General features: G+C 47.2%; 1 protein-coding gene across 2 annotated transcripts in view; it reads left to right on the forward strand.

Moving 5' to 3' along the window:
- Nucleotides 1-18,636, forward strand: part of SRGAP2 (SLIT-ROBO Rho GTPase activating protein 2) — a 400,495-nt gene that overhangs the window by 124,031 nt on the left and 257,828 nt on the right. The window contains exon 1 of one of the 2 annotated variants that reach the window (XM_069633175.1): nt 8,340-8,470. The exons of the other annotated variant lie outside the window; for it this stretch is intronic. Within the exon in view, the coding sequence (XP_069489276.1) occupies nt 8,425-8,470 (46 nt within the window). The 5' untranslated portion in view covers nt 8,340-8,424. Of the gene's footprint in view, nt 1-8,339; nt 8,471-18,636 lie in introns of those variants that run through there. 2 annotated transcript variants of the gene reach the window in all.

Here is an 18,636-nt window from a genome sequence, read left to right on the forward strand (position 1 = left end):
CGCTTTCACACTACTGCCCAACTCCCCAATCTATGCACCAGGCCCACCACTGTACCCCCTTAGCCTTCCAACTAAAGCAGTGAGCGCGACCCCCACATAGGAACCTTCCCCGATTCCAGGGATCACTAGGGAGTAACAGTACCCCAGTGTCTTCCACTCGATGTCCCTTACTCCGTTGCTGTGGTGTTCTGTTAATGGGATTGATACCGTGCCCCGTTGGCATGGTGGCAAGGCATTCTGATGGATTTGGAAAGGGGAGATGGGTTGGCATAGCGGGGCGGGGGGTATGGAAGATTGCTTTGTTCTTGCGGTGCTGCATGCTAGGAGTATAGGAGCGATGGAAAACATGTTTCCAGGTCTTAAGACGCCATCAAAGATGCAATGAATCTATTCCTTTACAGTTTACAGGAACTTCTCCTCTACAGTAAAGTCCAGATTATAGAAAATGATATATACTTGTTTAGGATACACTCCAGCCAACAATCAGAACTATGACCCCCCTCCGATTCCCCCCAATACATTCTTTAAATTGCTCTTATTTTGGACACATCTTGCGACAGCCAGGTGACGGACCACAACTATCGCCTGTCGTCCACACAATGGTACACCCCCGCCCATCACCCTATTCCCCGTAACAAGGCTCCACATGACATCCGGCACTCATGGTGTTATGCTTCCTCACATTTTCAGAAAGATGGGTGAGGCATCTCAGTCGGAACGAGAGAGGGGGGTGGAGAATAGTGTTTTGAGCTTTTGCTAGAGGGACGTGTGGACGCTGCTGCCAGGGAGAGCTGGAGTGTTGACTGAGAACCAGTGGCTATGCTAACTGTACTCTTGATGCAGTCGTTTTTTTTCCTCTTCAAGTTGTACAGGTTATATGCTTTTTATAGACCACTTTGTGGTGGTTTGAGGAATCGGAGGGTGAGGAATCGGAGGGTGTCCTCACTTCTTTACCCGAGATATCCGCCTCCCAGGTGGCCAGAGAAAGGCTGTCGCTACCGGATCCTGCCCGTGGGGGGGTGAATGTGCGAGGGAGGACTACCTGGGTGGAGAGGACTTGGGGAGAGGATGTGAGGCACCCTTTAGTGAGATGCAGTATCCCCCGGTTCCCTTTCATAATGAGTCTGCCATCCCTCATGCCTTTTATAGGCTATTGTCAGTCCCTTCCCTATGTTTCCCATAAACTGTACCCCAGTAGACACCAGTTGGGTACTGGGATGAGGATGAGGAAGAGACAAACCAGAGTAATGCATCCTTTCTTTATTGACTCCCACAGACCAGTTGGGGTCGGACGAGGAGGCAAGCAAGAGCAATGCAAAATTCCCAAGCCGCCAGTGAGCAGTCGAGTCATTTTTTGACCAATCAACCTGGCAGGAGGTTTAAAAGCAGCAAGAACAGGGATAATGGTGTCTGCTGTGGAAGCAGAGCTAAAGACCGCTGGAGCAGCGCAGCCCTCTCCTGAAAGGCGGCGTGGCAGGCGGAGTGTCCGAGAACCCAGGTGAGATGCAGAGTGTATGCAGCGGGAAGCAAGGCAGACTAGGGAAAGGGAGTTTGCGTGACCAGGCAAAGCTTCGGAGCGAGGCCCGAGCTGTGAGAGACACGTTGGTGGCATGAGCGAAGCCCCAGAGAGCCGCTGTGGAGGCAAAGTGAGGCACTGCACAAGAGGGAGCTTGAAGTGGATGGAAACCTTGCTGCATCACCGTAAGCACCGACCAGTGAGTGGACCTAGGCAGGGGGACACCGGGACGGCAGGCAAGCACGTCTGACCTGTGAGAACTGTAATGAATGCCGATCTAAATGAAATGAAGTACTGTTGAATACTGATCTGAATGATAGAAGTTTTGTGGAATCTAACGTTATAAAGTAACTGTGTAACTTGAGAGAACGAGCATTGGCAAGTGCCATAGGAATATGGGAAATTGCAACAAGTGAATAGTGGCAAAACAAGCAATGGTAAAACATCACGAGGATGTGAAATGAGAATAAACCAAGCACCACGGTAGAGCTGAAACAGTGGCTACGTGGCTGTAGAGCTGAAACAGTGGCTACGTGGCTGTAGAGCTGAAACAGTGGCAACGGGCATATGAGGAAGAGGCAAGACGGGTGTCGGTTGCGTGACCTGTAATGGGTTGGCCGTGTGGTCCGACAACTGAGCCTAGACCGAGGACATCTACATTTGGGAAAGCCACTTCAAATACCCACAAAGAAGCTTGTAATTGAACATAAAGGAAGTTTGGTGTGAACTGAAATTAAGGAACTGTACTTTGTGAAATTGGTAATCAAACCAGAAGAGCTGGAAAATATCACAAAGAACTGTATTTTGGAAAATCTGAAAGACTTGAACGTTTGGGCAAGGGAACCCCGTTGCATTGTGAACTATTTCAAACCTTGGGAGGGATCCCCTTTCCAAACCAAGTGCAGGAAGAAGCTCTGACCAGTTCTTTGAACACGTATTATTTCGACATTGTAATCCCTACACATAGTATACAAATAGATGTGAGGGCAAGCATAGGTTTTTGGACACAGACGGACATTTACTTTGGACTTCTTGACGTAGACTATTCTTAGTTTTTATTTAGGCAGAGAAATTCTACTTTAGCATAGGGCAAGCTGGGCCTTTTTGCCAACCTTATTTTCTGTTTTTAAAAAAGTTTGTAGCCCAAACTTCCGTTCAGCTGTCTGTCTACTTCACGATGCCTTCACAGTGGACGGGAACTTTTTCTGAACCCCATTTACCTGCAAACTCCAGCCCCTTTTGAATCCCTGAGTAGTTGCATATTGTTCTCCCCACCTGGTCGACACACGCAACTGCTCTCCCCCTCCCAAAAAACAGATCTCTCCACCACCCCTTTTACCCTATTTCGTGTACTTCTCTCCATGCTGCTATATGAAGAGAAGAGGGATTGTTCCTTGGGCTCACTTTTTGGGAAAACCAATTGGGCTACTTGTGCATGCCTCCGCCCTGGACGTTGTGCCAAGGTGGCAATAGTCTTGGTCACCTGTGTGGCAGGTAGCACCGCTTCCATTCTGGCCGTTGACTTGCTGCTGGGCCGTTGCCGCCACCAAGTTAATTATGGCCTAAATAATAAACTAGTTTTAGCTAGTTGTCAAAGTATCAAAAGCTGATTTACTTATGATGCTTTCAAAGGAAGTTTGAAGATTGGTCATGTCATGGAGCTGCCAAGAATCGACTTGGGGATAGCAATTGCCATCCCCAAATGTGTCACCTGTTGGCACAGCGTTCTGAATTTACAGCATTACTGGGACATCCCCGGACAGGCATGTTGGGGTCATGGCTATATTTACAGTGTGAAGCGGGCAACACTAGTGGAGCGGGTAATGTGCAAGCATAACTAAATACCTTATGCAACTGGCCAGCTGGGCAAAATAACATCTTGGATAGAATGTTGCCCTGGCAGATCCCATGGCTTGCAAGCGTTGGCACGCTCATCTATTCGTTTTTGGTTGCCTTGGCCCCCTGACGTGGGACTGGAATGGCCAGGCCTTGGGTATCACTCAGTGGCCTTTTCACTAACTCATGACTGCTAAACACTGCCTTTGTCAGTGGGCTTAAATGTTAGGGTTTTGATTAAACAGAGTTGTGATGACATGACTAAGGCTCTGTAGGAATACACAGATGAGTAGTTGCATAACTGCCCTCTCGCCCCCCACGGTGATACTAAACCAGCAGTGATCCCAATCGCAAAGGTGAAATGGGCACAGCCCGATGGGGAGAACTACTTCGCCTTGTGTGGTAGCGCAGGCTAGGTCTTCAGTTGGGTTGCTACTTTTATCAGCTCACACCCCTACTGAAGTACAATGGTTCTAAAAAGAAGTCCCTGTCAAAGTTATATAACAATATAGGCTTTTTAGGTAAAATGCAGACAGCTCTCTAAAAACTCTAGTCTGTCTTAAAAGAAATAATGTGTAGACTGGGGGCGGGGGGGGGGTCCCAGAAGTGGACCGGGGGACAGGGCCTCCTCACAGGAACGTATTCTTGTCTTTGGGAGATTGACAGCATAAAGCCGGGCTTAGAGGATCTACATTAGGCAATGAATCTGCGTCTGGAACTTGAGATGTTGGGCTGGGTCCAAAACCCGGAATGGTCCCAGCAGAAATCGAAGAAGCGTTTTACAGACTGTGCTGCCCAGGTCTGTGCAGCTTACAAGATGTTCAGTGTGAGTGATCCGGGATTGAGCCGATCCTCGACTTCTGGGGTGCTGGGAGGCCCACTCCAGGGAAAGGGGGTGGGGTCAATCCATGTGATGCTGATGTGACACTATGCTTGCCAAAATAGCAAGCATAGCATCAGAAACAGTTACAGTATACAAAAGAAGATGCACTATATAATCCTATGGGTCTTGTAAGGGTGTCGAAGAAGGGAGCTGACGTGAGGGTGGCATGTATGTTGATAAGAAACCCTCTCTTTCCTTCTCTCTAAGGTGTTTCCATGCCTCAACCTAATACTAAAGAATCTGTGGGACTGTCTGTACAAATGAGTCTGCTGTCCTGTGTCGCAACATACTCCTATCCCTTACACTACAACTAAAGACTTAATATGAAGCAACGCAAAGTTCCTTCTGTAGGAGAATTGCTCCCTTTCACTGGTATACGGGTGGCCTTCACAAAATGTTTTCTTGCAACAAAGTGCCAGGGGCAATGCCTCTCTTCCCCTGGCTTGTAGCAATCTAACAGCGTTCCTTCTGGTACGGGTAGTGTTCCCAAAATGTCCTCTTGTAAACAAATGCCAGGGGGACTAACTTGCTACCTCTGGCTGCTACTTGCAGCACTTTGCACAGTCATCCTTCTGGACTAGGAGAATGGCTCCTTTCTCCTGGTACTGCTCTGCACTTTCCAATACAGTTCACAACAAGGCCACAGGGGAATGACTCCTTTCCCCTGGCGTCTCTTCAGCGCACTTGAAAGGATTCCGTTTTCTCACCAGGAGAATGACTCCCTTCTCCTTGTGTTTGAGAGTTATTTTACAACTTGGGTTTATCTCTGTATTCTTTCACTGGCTGGGGTCCCATGCCCTTCTCTGGGGGTTAGTGGACTTCTCCTTGCCACTGCTATGACGAAGTTCTCCTCGGATGCCCTCCTCCCTTCTGTTGATGGCCCTCTGCTAGGCCGCATGCTTGCCCCAGAATGTAGCAGAGACATATTCTACCCCCACCCCCACGCCGCCCCACATCCCTACCGGCCCGCCCGTGCTTCCCGTTCCCTTCTGGGACTTGCTTGAACAGCGCTGGTCTCCTTCCCACAGCCGTCGGTTTCTGCAGCAGCACCGCGTGTTGTGGCTTCTTGCAGTCTCTGCACTGTTCGGGTCCACCCAGTCCGCTGCACTCAGTCCTTCAGACTGTCGCCACTCACCCACATCCTCTGCAGAGCCCACTCTTCGTGTCAGGTGCGTACTTCGAAACATCCGGGTTCTTCGACGCGGAGGGAAGGCTAGGATCCAGAGTCCTTTTCCTGTTTTAATGGGGCTTACTCCGCCCCAGCGTTACATCAACGCCTGTTGTCAATGGCTCCTGGGCATTCCTCATGCTTCCTGTGAGCCACCTCATTTCAGTATGAGGACCATCGGCAATCCTCATGTTTTCTCTGCTCTTCTTTATACTAGTACTTTGTGTCTTCGTTGTACTCCTTGCACTACAGAAATACATCGATTTACTTTCAATATAGTGGCCTAAAATGGAGGGGGTTAGGGGTGTAGGGCATTTGGTGGTGTGGTGTTAATGGGTCCTTATGTATACATAAGTTATCTATACGAAGTCCTAATGCTTACACTTGGGTCATTTAAGATGGATTTACATTTAACAATGACGGTACTGCAATTGTCCTTATGAAACATCATGTCAATGTGGGTGATGTACCTATGTCGGTTTTCTGATTGTACAAGACTAAAGAGGTTGGGAGGCCAGATTCAAACGCTTACACGTGGGTCGTTGCAGAGGGGTCTATGGTTTTGCAATTGTTTTACTTTTCTTTTTCTTTCTGGCAGTGATGCTGCTGCCGCAATTGCCCCAATGTAATATAATGCCGTTGGGGTTGTATCAAGGATGTCCATGTTTCTGATTGCATTGTACTAAAGAGGATGTCAAGGCAGCCTGTTTATGGATGGAATGTAATGGGGAATAAGCTTTTGAACCACCACCACCACTGCTGCATTTGTATACTTTTTGTGGGCATCTCTGACTTGGTTATTGACAGGGATGTACGCACAACGTGGTGACGTCACCAAGTGTTTATAATGTGGCGGCCATCTTGGGTTTATACGCGCGGCCGTTTTTTGAGCAGATAAGCAGGAGGAGAAGGTAAGAACAGCTAATATCTGTGTTTCTGGCTTTATGGACGGGGTATAACCTCCCTAAATAAATGCATGGCATTAACCCTAACATCGGGGTGCGTTTCAGGGTCAAACAGGACACTTTTATGTATTTTATCCATGCGTATAGCGCGCCTAACCCGGAGGCATCTGGGTGCTTATCTTGCTTGATTATGAGGTAAATGTCTTCCTTAGTTGCATAGATGCATAGTACACGGTTATTGCCACGTGGATCAGGGTTCCACAGTGGCACATGAGACTGGCAGAGGGAATCCGGACGATACAGTTATTAACATACATACATACATACATTAGCAGATCAGCCGACCTGGTGAGAACGCTTCTGTAATTTCGGTTCTGGGCTGTTTTACTAGGTATATGGCATGAGTTGGTTGCAAATTCCCTGTGTAATGAGGTGGGTTTTCAATTGTTTACAGAAGGCCCAGAAATGGTCAATGGAAGGTCTGTTGTCATGACTACTTAAGATTCTCGTACGTCCTAGACCAACCTAAACATGTCTTGTCTTATTGATGAAAAGATAAAGTCTGTTTTGGTAAAGATTAAACCCTTATTAAAAACTGCAAATTTTCTAGCAGTTCAGTGTTTTTTTCCTTGTATGTTGTCGTGTTTTTTCTTTTTCTTGGATCTAAAAGATCTTCTAACTTGGACGTTTAATTCTAGATCCAGAAACAATGGGATCTGCTTGTTCGCTGTCAAATCTACTTTTGTTGTAGTTGTCGAGTGAGATGGACATAAGGTTGCTCTTTTATAGGAATTTTAGCATCTAAACGTAGACCAGGTATCCACATGAAATGTACAGACTTCTTCTTTTCGCTTCAGTTTCAGATTTGTGTTGCTTTGGTTCTCGTTGCATTTCTAATAATTTTTCCGAGTTTGCTCATCAATCCTAACCATGACCCCGGACCTTTTGCTAGTCTTTCCCACCTGTGACAAACCCCCAGCTGTCGTCACTTCTCCCCTGAGAGAGAGCCCCTTCCCATGAGGCCGCTACCCTATGGTCCCTCAGGGGGTGTACTTTGGCGGGTGAATTTCATGTGGAGGCAACTCCCCCTCCCCCCCCCCCCCTATGGGATTAGTGATGGCCTGGGGAGAACCTGGTATCTACACAGCCCACCTTTTTCCCCCCTAACCCACCTTCTTCACCAACCCACATCAGTACTGTTCCAATGTGTTTATTTTACTCTTCTAGTGTGGGAAATACAGGGACAAGGAAGAGTTGGGACAACCCAAATAGTTACCCTTCCTAATACCACGATGAGGATGGACTTAGTTCTTTGGAGCCTGGTCCATTTAGTACTGGGTCAAGGAGGAGGTGCAGAACACTGAGTACCATGCATAACCAAAGTGAGCAATCTAGTCACTACAGACTTTTCTGGAGTATAAAAACGGAGGAAGGGCTCAGACTCATGGCAGCCCTCCCGGAGGAACCAGGAGTCCAAAGAAGGAAGCGATGGAGAGAAGGCTGTGGGGATAGTTGGGGTTTTCCTTTTCCTTTTGGTTTTTAATAAGTCTATAACCAACACTTGCACATTATCATCTTATTAAAATAGTCATGCTCATAGCTTCAATCAAACAAGAAATATTTGGAGGGTTGTAGTGGACTGTGTGACCTGCTCTAGCTCCCTCCCCCTTGTTTTTTTGTTTTTTTTTAGATGTCGGGGTGCTTGGTTCTCTTTTCTTTCCCACATTGATGACCTGTGCGTGCTTTCTCCTCGTTTCTTTAACCCCCCCGCCCCTCCCCATGGTAGAAACTCTTGCAGGGCTTTCTAGAACTCCTTTTTGTTGTCACCCCTGCGAACACACCGTCCGCGTGCATCATTCAGTTGGGGTTCGGGCTGGAGGAATGAGTTCGGAGGATGCCGTTGTTTTGGGGCTGTTTTTTTCTTCCCACTTCCCTTCCCTGGACCCAACGAGCGAGACGATGGGGAAGTGAGTCGCAGATCGAAACTCTGCCATCTGACATGAGTCCCCGGAAGGGGCGGGTTACATGCCTCGAGCTGGTGACACGGTGTCTGGCCCCAGAGGGCACTGTAGGCCACTAAGCGTCTAATGGATGGACAGACTGGCAGCGAGGAGCCATGAGGACCACGACCATCGCTTCCATGTATATTAAACGAAAGAAAGGTGAGCTAGGACTGGCCGTGCGCACTTGGGAGCAAATCATTCCTGTTGACTCACAGAGCTGTCTTTGCTGTTTTTAAGTGTCCACTTAGAAAACTTGCGTTTACTTTTATTTTTTTTGTTTTTTTTATAATGCGCCTAATACCATACAGGAGTTCAGTTTCTAAGCGTGGAACCCGGGATTCGAACCTCTGTTGCTCTGCGTGGTCTTGCTTCCAAGACCAGCCATTTGCCCCTGTGCTGTCTTGCATTCAGTTTAACTTGACCTGCAGGTCTGGGACTGATTCGAATCCCAAGAGCAGAGGCTGGCTCTGTTTTGTTTTTCTTTAGAGGTCAGTGCAATGAGTGTTTCATTTGAGGGCAAGTACACCCCAGAGTTAAGAGGCCAGTCCTTTTGTGTTGCTCATCTGTTTGGTGGACCTGGTCGCTCCTGTTGGGCCAATGGTTGAGAATGTTTTCTGTGTCCATATTTCTGCCTCATGGTATCAATTGTGAGGCCATCAAGAGGGTATTGGAGCAGGGACCGCATTCTCGCTCTTCGTGGGGTGGTGTTTTTTTTTTGGTGGCATATCAAAGTAGGGTGCATTAGGCCTTTAATTTGGCAAATGGGTAAAAGGGGCCTCGATATTGGCTTTTCAAGACGACTTAATGGTGTGATCCTCTGCAGACTGGCAACTCACCGCTCCTTTCCAGAGTTCCTTCATCTGACCAAATGTACAGCCCCCAAAAGTGGAACGAAGAGCAGATGTAGACTATTTTGGGGGAAATTCCAAACTTTTGCCCGCTTGTCAATTCGATTCTTCAAGGTCGGCCAAAATCTTGTTGGTCAGTCCGCACCAGGGAGCCTCACCCGATTTTAACTTTCTGTTCTCTTGCCCAGAACCTTGGAAGTATACAGCGCGACCACCGTCCTATCCGCAGCTGTTCGTAGCAGGAAATGTCTGTTTCGAAAGCTTTATTTCTAGTTTTTAAAGGAAGTGCTGGTTCTACCATGTGCTCCTTGAATTGTTTTCGCACATACCTACAATTTATTTAGTATTTCTTTGTAGTCCTTGAAACATGTATTTTCTGTATTTTTTATTTTTTATCAATGCTTTACTTTTGCATTGACCACATCCCAATACATGATTGAAATGTCATGAATGTTTGTGGTCTGGCGCCTGCTGCACACATTGAAATGTGGATATTTAAATACATAGCTTTTTTTTTAGTCTAGTTTACTTGTGTAGCTGGTTTTGGAAGCGAACGGAACTGAGCTGGATGTGGTTGGGTATTTGCCCAGGATCAACCAGTTTGCCAGAGGCGATAGGCTGGGGCCAGAACTCTGGTGCCACCGGCTTCTGCAGAGATTGGTAGATGTAACCACCTGCGCCATGTTTGATTGATATCTCGTGCTAAATTGTAAAACGGTTTGAAATGCGCCTGGAAAAGCAAACTGAGAAAGTTTGATTAAAAAGAGATGAGCAGTAAAAATAATTAAGAGGAATAGGTTAGATGGGTGCAGGGAGATACAGGGCCATGCATTGTTATTAATATCAAGCGCCCTGAGGCCTGTGGATTAGTGGCGCTATATAAAAATGCAGATAGATAAATAACAGGGAGACTTTTAAAATGGAGCAGGAGGGTATCATTTTGGAGAAAGAGTGGGGGTCATCAGGGTAAGTCGGGCAGAGCGTAGTGTGGACTGGTTTCCATTCATGCCAACCTAAAGCTCCTCACTTGCTTGCTTTTTAGTTTGGGAATCACCTACAATCCAAACTTATTTCACTGAAGTACAGCTAGGGAGAAATGGCATTTGAGGAGGGACACGCAGCACGTGGGTTATTTGCCCATCCAGTTCATGCTAATTCCTATGGCCATTCCCACCCAGTTCCTGCCCCTCCCCGCCCAAAACGCATACTTATGGGGACTGCTTTAATGAATCTTTGCACTATGAATGCCTGCTAGCGCTTTCTCAAAGCAGTCTTCCGAGAGCGAATAACTTAATAGCAGCTGTAAATGTGCTACTGGTGTAATAAAAATGTCTAAACCCCGTCTGCCTTAAGCCACTCGATTTATAAGCACTCTACGTCTCCTTTGCTGAAATCCTGTTAAAAAACAGCATTACCGTTTTGGCTTCTGTAGAAGTATTAGGCATTTACCAGGGGCTGCTATTAGATGCCCGAGTACTGAGTCATTTTCTCACCTGGTTCCATCAATGGCCAGTTAATACCACTACGGCTGTGCCTTTCCCTTGCCTACACAGAAGCCCAAGCTGTTGGCATTGCTAATGCTTATTTTAAATGAATGATTCCAGAATGGAGAACATGAACCAGAAGGAAGGCTAGGTGGCTGAACAAGGATGTAATGGCCTGAATTAAAGCATAACGATTGTGTTTTGAGAGATTTCGTTTTAGTATCCTTGTTTCCGTACATGTGCAAGTCCACAGATTGAGTTGATCGGTATGGCGTGAAAAGATAGTTTACACTTTCCCGATTGTAAAAAAAGGTTGCTTTAGAAAGACTGCACTGAGAGCGCACAGAGCGGTCTTTCTAAAGCGAACTGTCATGCCCCTGCCGCGCAGGAGTGCGCGCAGGGCTAACGTGCGTGCCGGGGTCTGGAAGAGGAGTCGTGGATGTCCGAGGTTTAATGGCTTTGTGGAGGTTGGTGTGCAAGGCATAAAATAAGCAGTGTTGCATGGCAATGTGCTATGCAATTCTGTAGGTTTGCTAATCAAATTGAAACTTGTGTAGCAAAGCTTGCTATTTAAGTTGCCATGTTCAATCAAAGCACAGCTAGCCCTGCATTTCTCTCCTGCCCTCTGTGCTTGCTTCACACTCTTTTTCTCTGGTCACTTCACGTGCTAATGGAGCGAAAGATTAGCAGTAATCATCTCCTCCACTCTTAAGTGCCAAAAGACAGTCCTGCAATTCCAATCCTAAAAATGTAAGTTGTTACATAATTCATAATTACAGTATTGACACTGTAAAATGGTGCATTGTCTCTCTGCATTACAGTGAAGATTAGGCTAGTGTATCTAAATCCCATATTGAATGTTGCTGGTGAAGATCCACCATATTGAAAAGTGAACACTTTTGAAAATGTACATGATCACACGATCGAAGGCTTCTGATGGCAGACCTAGTTCTGTGACCTGCTGGTTGCATACATCAGTGCAACTGGTGCTCAATCCATGAGCTGAACCCAAACGCTTTGACTTTCTACCGTATCAGCCTTTTACCTCATAGCGGCTACCCTGAAAGCGAGACGACCACAAACTACAATATTCCACCTAGTTTGCCCAGTTCTCTGCCTGCTGCGCCATCCACTCTGCGTAATCTCTACTTTCTTTCTTCTTACAAAATAAATACACAAACCTAACAAGCTGTTGATGCAAAGTAGTGCTCAATACTTCCATCCAGTTGCTACATCTACAGATCTACTGCACTACCATACACTGTAGTAAGCGTCCAGAGCTCAATGTGCTTTATAATTCTGATTGCTCTATATATCGGCACCTACGTGAGAGAGCTGACCCAACTGTTGTCAGAGCCTTTTTATCAAATCTATTTTTGTCCGTTCATGCAGCTAAACCTTTACATTTTACAGACGCTCACCCACGACTTGCAAAGTCTTTTCACCCACTCACATAGTGGAGTAGATTTTATGAAGGGCGAGTACCATTTGCAAAGGATTTTTGAAACTTTTATTTATTTTTATTTATTTAAAGTTATAGAGCGCGCTGCAGCCCAAAGGCATCGAGGCGCTTTACAAGAAAGTGTACGAAGGCTTAATTGATGGAAAGGAGAATACAATCTTGGTTACACAGCATGTAATAGCAATTGTACAAGGGACAAAGTCAGACTTGGAACGAGCAATTTAATGTTTACTTTGCATTAAATGTCAAATAAGTTAATTGTGCATAACTGGCCTCTGGGTGGCAGCAGTGTACAGGCGCATTATAAATGCCACATCATATCAACCATCAAAGCAGGTTTGTAGTGATATGCCCCATTTTATAGATCTTCATTTACATTTTTTGTCATCCGTTGCTATTGCTTGAGTGGATTTCTCTTAGGTCGAATACTTAGGTCTTATAGGTAAACTAAGTTACCCGACCTGCAGGTCCAGCTGAATTTTAATGAATTTGTGAGTCCCAACTGTTCTCACTAATGTCTTATTTCAGTTGTGCGCAAAAATGCTGTATTGTTGCTCTTTTCATGTAAACTGTACCAATAACTTCTGGCGACATTAACAATATTAGTACAACATTGCTAATCAAATGTGTCAGTTTGCTAATCGATGCAATTTTAATGAGCAAACTCTGCTAATGAATGTAGGCCTTAGTGTCTGTCTTGTGTGGTGGGCTTGGTCGGACTGGAGCATAAAATTGCCTCGTGCACCAATGAAAAAGTGGCCCACAGTTGCAAATGGCAATTGATTCCCTTTCGTGACAGACTGTTTAAATAGTACCCAGGGGGGGGGGGGGTTTGATGCAATGTGGTGCAAATTGTGTATTTTAAAGCATGTGTTGAGTAACACTGGTTGAAACTACCAGCTGCATAGTGAAGTATCAAATTGGCCCTTATCAAACTGGCCCACATGGGCCAAAAAACTTGCCCTCAGTAGCATTTTGTGTTTGGTTTGGGCGTTTCCCTGTTGCCCTATGGGCCAGTCAAAGCCGGGTGGTGGGGGAGGAGGGGAATGTTTGTGACGGGGGAGGGAGGATAAATGTGACTGCTTGTTTGTGTGGGGTGGGGGATTGAGGGCAGAATTCTTAGAGTGAAGGGAGGTGGGGGGTGTAGGAATGATGCAATGGGGTGTTTGGGGGTGAACTCCCCCTACTTCCAAGATATCCTGACTTGCGCGGGAGAGGGTGTGAGGGGGGCGAGGAGGGAAATGGCTGGACTGGAAAGTTGGGCAGGCAGAATGTGGCATTTCTTCTTTTTGAGGGCTACCCGAAATCGGCCGAAAAAAAAATCGTTCTTTGTGGTGTGCGGCCTTCAAAAAGCGGGGATATCACACAGAACCATCCGACCAGCACTCGAGTTTTTGCATTCCTTGGCCGGCCCCCTCATGTGGCAAAAGAATAACCATTGGCCAATGTCTGGCAAAGGGTGATTGAGGGGAAGGGACGCGCCGTGCTGAGACCACCAATATTTGTCCACCTTGACCATCATTGGCTTGTGAGGTGGTCCCAGCTGGCCCTCTTATCCTGCCGGAAGTAATTATGAAGTCTCGCTAAAGCCGGGCCCTGCAACCTCTGGCTCCCAGATGTTTTGGACTACAATGCCCATGGGGTCCACCCTGCATAGTCAATGGTGAGGGATCATGGGAGTTATAGTCCCAAAGCATCTGGGGGAGCTGCCGATTGCCATGCCTCTTGTGTGAGGCAGTACTCGTAAAGCCTCGTAAAGCGCCACTTTGGCCATTTTCACGGCTTTTTCTTGCTAATGGCTGTCGGAGGCCAGGTTTTTTTTTTTTTTTTTAACCAAGGGTTGCTGGCTCTCTTGGAATGCTTCCACCAATTGAGGTCAACAGAGCTACACCCAAACCCCCTAGAATTGATGTGTAACCTTTGGCTCTCCTGGTTTTTGGACTACGGCCTCCATGATTCCTAATCCTTGACTATATGGACTAGGGCTGATGGGAGATGTAGTTGAAAGCATTTTGAGAGCCAGGTGTTCTGACTTCATGGCCTACTGCCGACAACTTGGTGTCACTGGGGGTTGTCGCAGTGCAGCTCCTGAACAGCCATGTTCTAAGGCAGGAAAGTTTCTTTCCTGGGGGCCATGAGACAACGCAGACTGATGGGGACGGTGTGAGTCAGGAGGGCGGGGGAGGGGAGGGTGCTCTATACTAAGGGCCACCATCTCCTCACCATGGGTGAACCTGGAAGTATTCGACTCGCATATACCCCGTCGCTAGAGTGCTTTGAAACAGCCTAGTTGCACGTTGTAGCGCTTTGCCAACAATGATCTGACAAAAACCTATGTCCTGCCTCCTTCCCGCCCTTACCCTTTCCTTGTTTTCACGCCCCCCTTCTTTTTTCCCCTTTCCTCTTCTGTTCTCTCTTCAACCGCAGTGCAGTTTAAAGGTTGGCATTTTTAGACGGCTGAGACGGAGCATAGCTCTGCCCGTGGGTTGGCAGCCCTTTCACTGAGAGGGCGACATTGTGTATCCCAGAGACAAATGACAGTGACCTCCTTCAGCTCAGCAGCTAACTAAAACCGGGGGAGCGGCGGGGGCTGGACTGCAGCCCAGATTAAGGGGCGTGGTTCATTCTGGAACAATCGGCTGTGCTGGAAGGCCAGAAATGTAGTGGGGTTTCTCTAAAACATGTATCTTTAGACTCTGGAGGTTGGGCTGGGGCTGGGGCAGACTCTTATTCTATCTGAATCCCCCCCACCCCCCGCCCAAGGTCTCCTCCTGCTAGTACTTAGCTCCTCCCAGCTATGGCAAGAAGACTATTTGGCTCCTGCTTCTAGCCTAGGAGGGTCCGGGGCTACCTTGACCCCAACAGCTTCCAGGAGCTACCTTTGGCTGCTGGGGCCTTCTGGTGCCGCCCAAACATGCACATGTCACTAACTTTGAAGGTCTGAAAATGGGATGAAGAACAATTGCACACATCTAGCATACATGTAAACATAAAGGATCATACGTAATGTGAAGTAAGTTAGTTTGCGGTGCGCAGAGTGCGCGCTACTGGTTCCTCAGCGGTCATCCCTCCCTCGGGGGAGGTGCTGATACCCAGAAGCTAGTTGTAGGGCCTGCTCATTGAATGTTAATTTTGATCCCTGCAGGGAGAGTATTGAAGGGCCAATTGTTGGGGGGAGAAGGGGCAACTTCTACCCATCACTCTGCCTTTTCCTTATCCTCTTTTCTGTGGAAACCTGTCACTTTAAGCATGTTGCCTAATGTACAGTGTCATTATATATGGTGTGTATCCTTTGTACCAACACAGCAGCAACGCTATAGTTTCTTTCTTTTGTAGCCCACTCCCTCTTTCAGATGCGCCATAACGCCTGGAGACCATGCAAATGGCACCGGTGCGCTGTTTCCATGCCAGTGACATAACCTAACATGTGTCCCCTTTTGAGGTCACCAGACAGGGTGGGGTGATAAGATAGGGATAAGTAGGAGCTAGAAGCAGCTCCAGGGTAAACAGATTGAACCAGTGATCTTTGCAAAAAATGAAGTAACAGAAAAATAGTTTTTTTTTTTTTTTATTCGGCGTGTGGTGTCCCCTCTTAAGCCCCCTTTTTCCCTAGGTTTATAACCCCACCTCAAACCCCTCCCCACCTGTTTAATCCCATATATATTTCTTATAAAACATTCAGTGTTTTTCGATGTTTTACGTTTATTAGAAAAGTTATTTGTGATTTTAAATTGGTTAACCTCACTGGATACTGGAGCGGCCGCTGCGGGACGAGGAGCTGGCACAGTGTTGCCCGAAACCATTTGCCACATGAGATGCAAAAGTATCATTTTGGTCATTATTTATGTCCCCTTTGGCTTTGCATGTTTTCCAAAAGTTTATTTATCGATTGTCCCAAACTCAGAGTTCTAGTCATGTAGGTGCTTGTTCAGGACCACTTGGCTTGGGGGGCTAAAAGCAGCTCCTCGTAGCTGTTGGTATCAAGCTAACCAGGCTCTTCTAGGCTCCCCTCCATTTGGAACCCTGCCACATCCTGGCCTATCGCTACCCACATGTGTATCGGAGCGCCATTAAGGCGCACAGCATTGGAACTGGTTATGGAAACCCTTTTCCTGAGTGATCATCACTCACGAGTTCCTCTACTCAGCTGCAGGGGTGTTGCTAGGTCTGGAAAAGATCCGGGGCTACGCTAATGTCGGGACTGCCGGGACTCGGGACTAGCTAACCTTGTGGTTGTAGCCCCTGCGCTTCTCTCCGGGGCTACAACCAAAAGACCCAGGGCTATAGCCTTCTCAGCCCCCCCCCACCCCCCCGCAACGCCTCTGCTCAACTCCCACCTCACGCTTCATAGGTGAGGGATTTTGGGAAGCCGGGATTAGGTGGGTGGGGTTGGTCAGCTGTGTTGGTTTTTTGGGGCGCCAAGGGTTTTCACTCTTGCAGCTGGCCTGAGCATTGAACCATTGTACACCTCTGTAAATATGGTCTCGATCTTAAAGTGAAGGTCCGAAAATCCGCGTTTATGGTATGCTATAGAGGAAGGCGACCACCTAGACTTCCTCCCATGTGTCGCAATGGGGAACTTCTCAGCTCGGCTTGCAATCAAGGGGTCCATATGGACTGAGGTTGCAGCCATAGTAATGATGCTCCACTGGCTGCAGCCATGGTAATGATCTGTTGTCTGTAGACCCATTGCTCCACTGGCTGCGCCTCTGGAGCAGCGTAAAAAGCGGGTTTGACACAGGACTTATTCAGGTACTGGGCTGCGAAGGATGCTCATGTCGACGTAGCTTGGTTGAAGTAACAAGCCCAACTAAAGCGATGCTGTTACGCACTTTAATGCATTAGACACTAAATCACCCCACATCCCCTGCACCCCCCTTCTCCTGTACGGTCTGTGCACTTGTACAATCTGAATGCACCATGCCTTGAAGATCGTCTATATTCCCTGTCTCCCCTCCTTGCATGGTGGTGCCTCACTGCACTTGGAAAAACTGCAGAATCGTTGTCGGACCTATTTGCTGTTCTCTTCACTGTTAATTGTACTTATGCACTTGTTCCATGCTCTTAATCTGCCTAGTGCAGACTTGTATTGTTCAGAAACTCAAGGGCTCTGAATAACTTGTTTTTCCCCCTTGTCCCCTCCCTCATTGAGCACTTTGAAACACTTTGCTTTGTGTATAGGCACTTTACAAATAAACAATACCATACCAGCAACATGAGCACCTATGGTTTTTTTCAAAAAAGATCCTTGAGAAGAGCTGGAGTTTTTCAAACCTTGTAATCACAGACGTGGTATATTAGCCGTACCTAGTGTACACACATACTAGTTATGGTGGGGTAATCCATGCCCGAGATTTCCCCCTTATTAGAGCAGGGCAGGTGCCTCTGCCTCTGATCAGCCCGGGCACTATGCACACACCCAACATGGCGGATTTGCGAGGCGCCTGCCCAAGAGTCGGCTGACTTGCCACTCTTTCGTCCGCATATTTGCATATGAGATCTGCCCCTTTAGCTCTGGTTTCGCCCCGCCATACTCTACCCTTAACGGGCTGGGCATCACTAACCTGCCTGGGTCGCGCCCTGTATAAGAGGAAAGTTGTATTCATTGGTAATGCGTTATTCCTTTTAGATGTGGGCCCTTAATGAGGGGAAGTATTGCTCCGTGTATCTTCCAAGGATGAGCGGAAGAGGACTCGCAAAGGATTGTCTTTATTGCAATCTTATCATACATTTGTGAATTTGTATTGTTATATAATTTGCTTTTTAATGACTCGGTTTTTATGGAAATTATCCTAATTGCCGAAAACTTTATTGATTAGATCTGGTTTCCAATTCTAGGGACTGGGTGAGATGCTAATTGGAGGAGGGGGCGGGTTTCTCGTCTATATAATAACCATGGGGAGGGGTTCCACATAGAGCACCCCCTTGGTTCATTGCTTTGAGGTGGGGGGCTTGTTCCCACCTGAACTCCACTCCTTCCACCTCCCGCTAGCATGGCCAGATCTTCCGTGCCACCTATCGGAACACTCGCGCCGTTCCTCATATGTTTAATCGACATGTACGATGCTCTGTTGCTTCCTAGCTCGGCTTGCGCTACATAAATCAAAAGGCAAGGGCGCCATAGGACAGGGTGCACATTTTGCACGTGCCATTGGCTAGTGATCTTCGACTCTTGAAGGGTAGGAAATGATGTTCGGCGTGAATGGGTAGAGTTGAGGTGGCGAGTGACTGTTTTATGGCTGGCTAATAGCTTGCATCTTGAAGTTCTGCAACCTAATCTACGACACTAGGCCAGATTGGGTGGTCTGCTTGCGGCCCCTCAAGCAGTGATAACGGTTAAAGTGTACAGCGTCTTCTGCATCTGAGTGGGGGCATCAACAATTACACCAATGTGTATGGTTTTCTAGCTTTACCATTGTGAGTAGCGTATGTTCATGTGTTGCCAGTTGGCTGCATTCCATTGGTTGGGTGTTTTTTCTTATTTGACCCTTGCTGGTTGGATGGGCTGCCTAAGGCGTCCTTATTGATTGT

Source organism: Ambystoma mexicanum, chromosome 13 (assembly GCF_040938575.1).
Source record: "Ambystoma mexicanum isolate Mex_15411 chromosome 13, UKY_AmexF1_1, whole genome shotgun sequence".
NCBI classification, from domain to species: Eukaryota; Metazoa; Chordata; class Amphibia; order Caudata; family Ambystomatidae; genus Ambystoma; species Ambystoma mexicanum.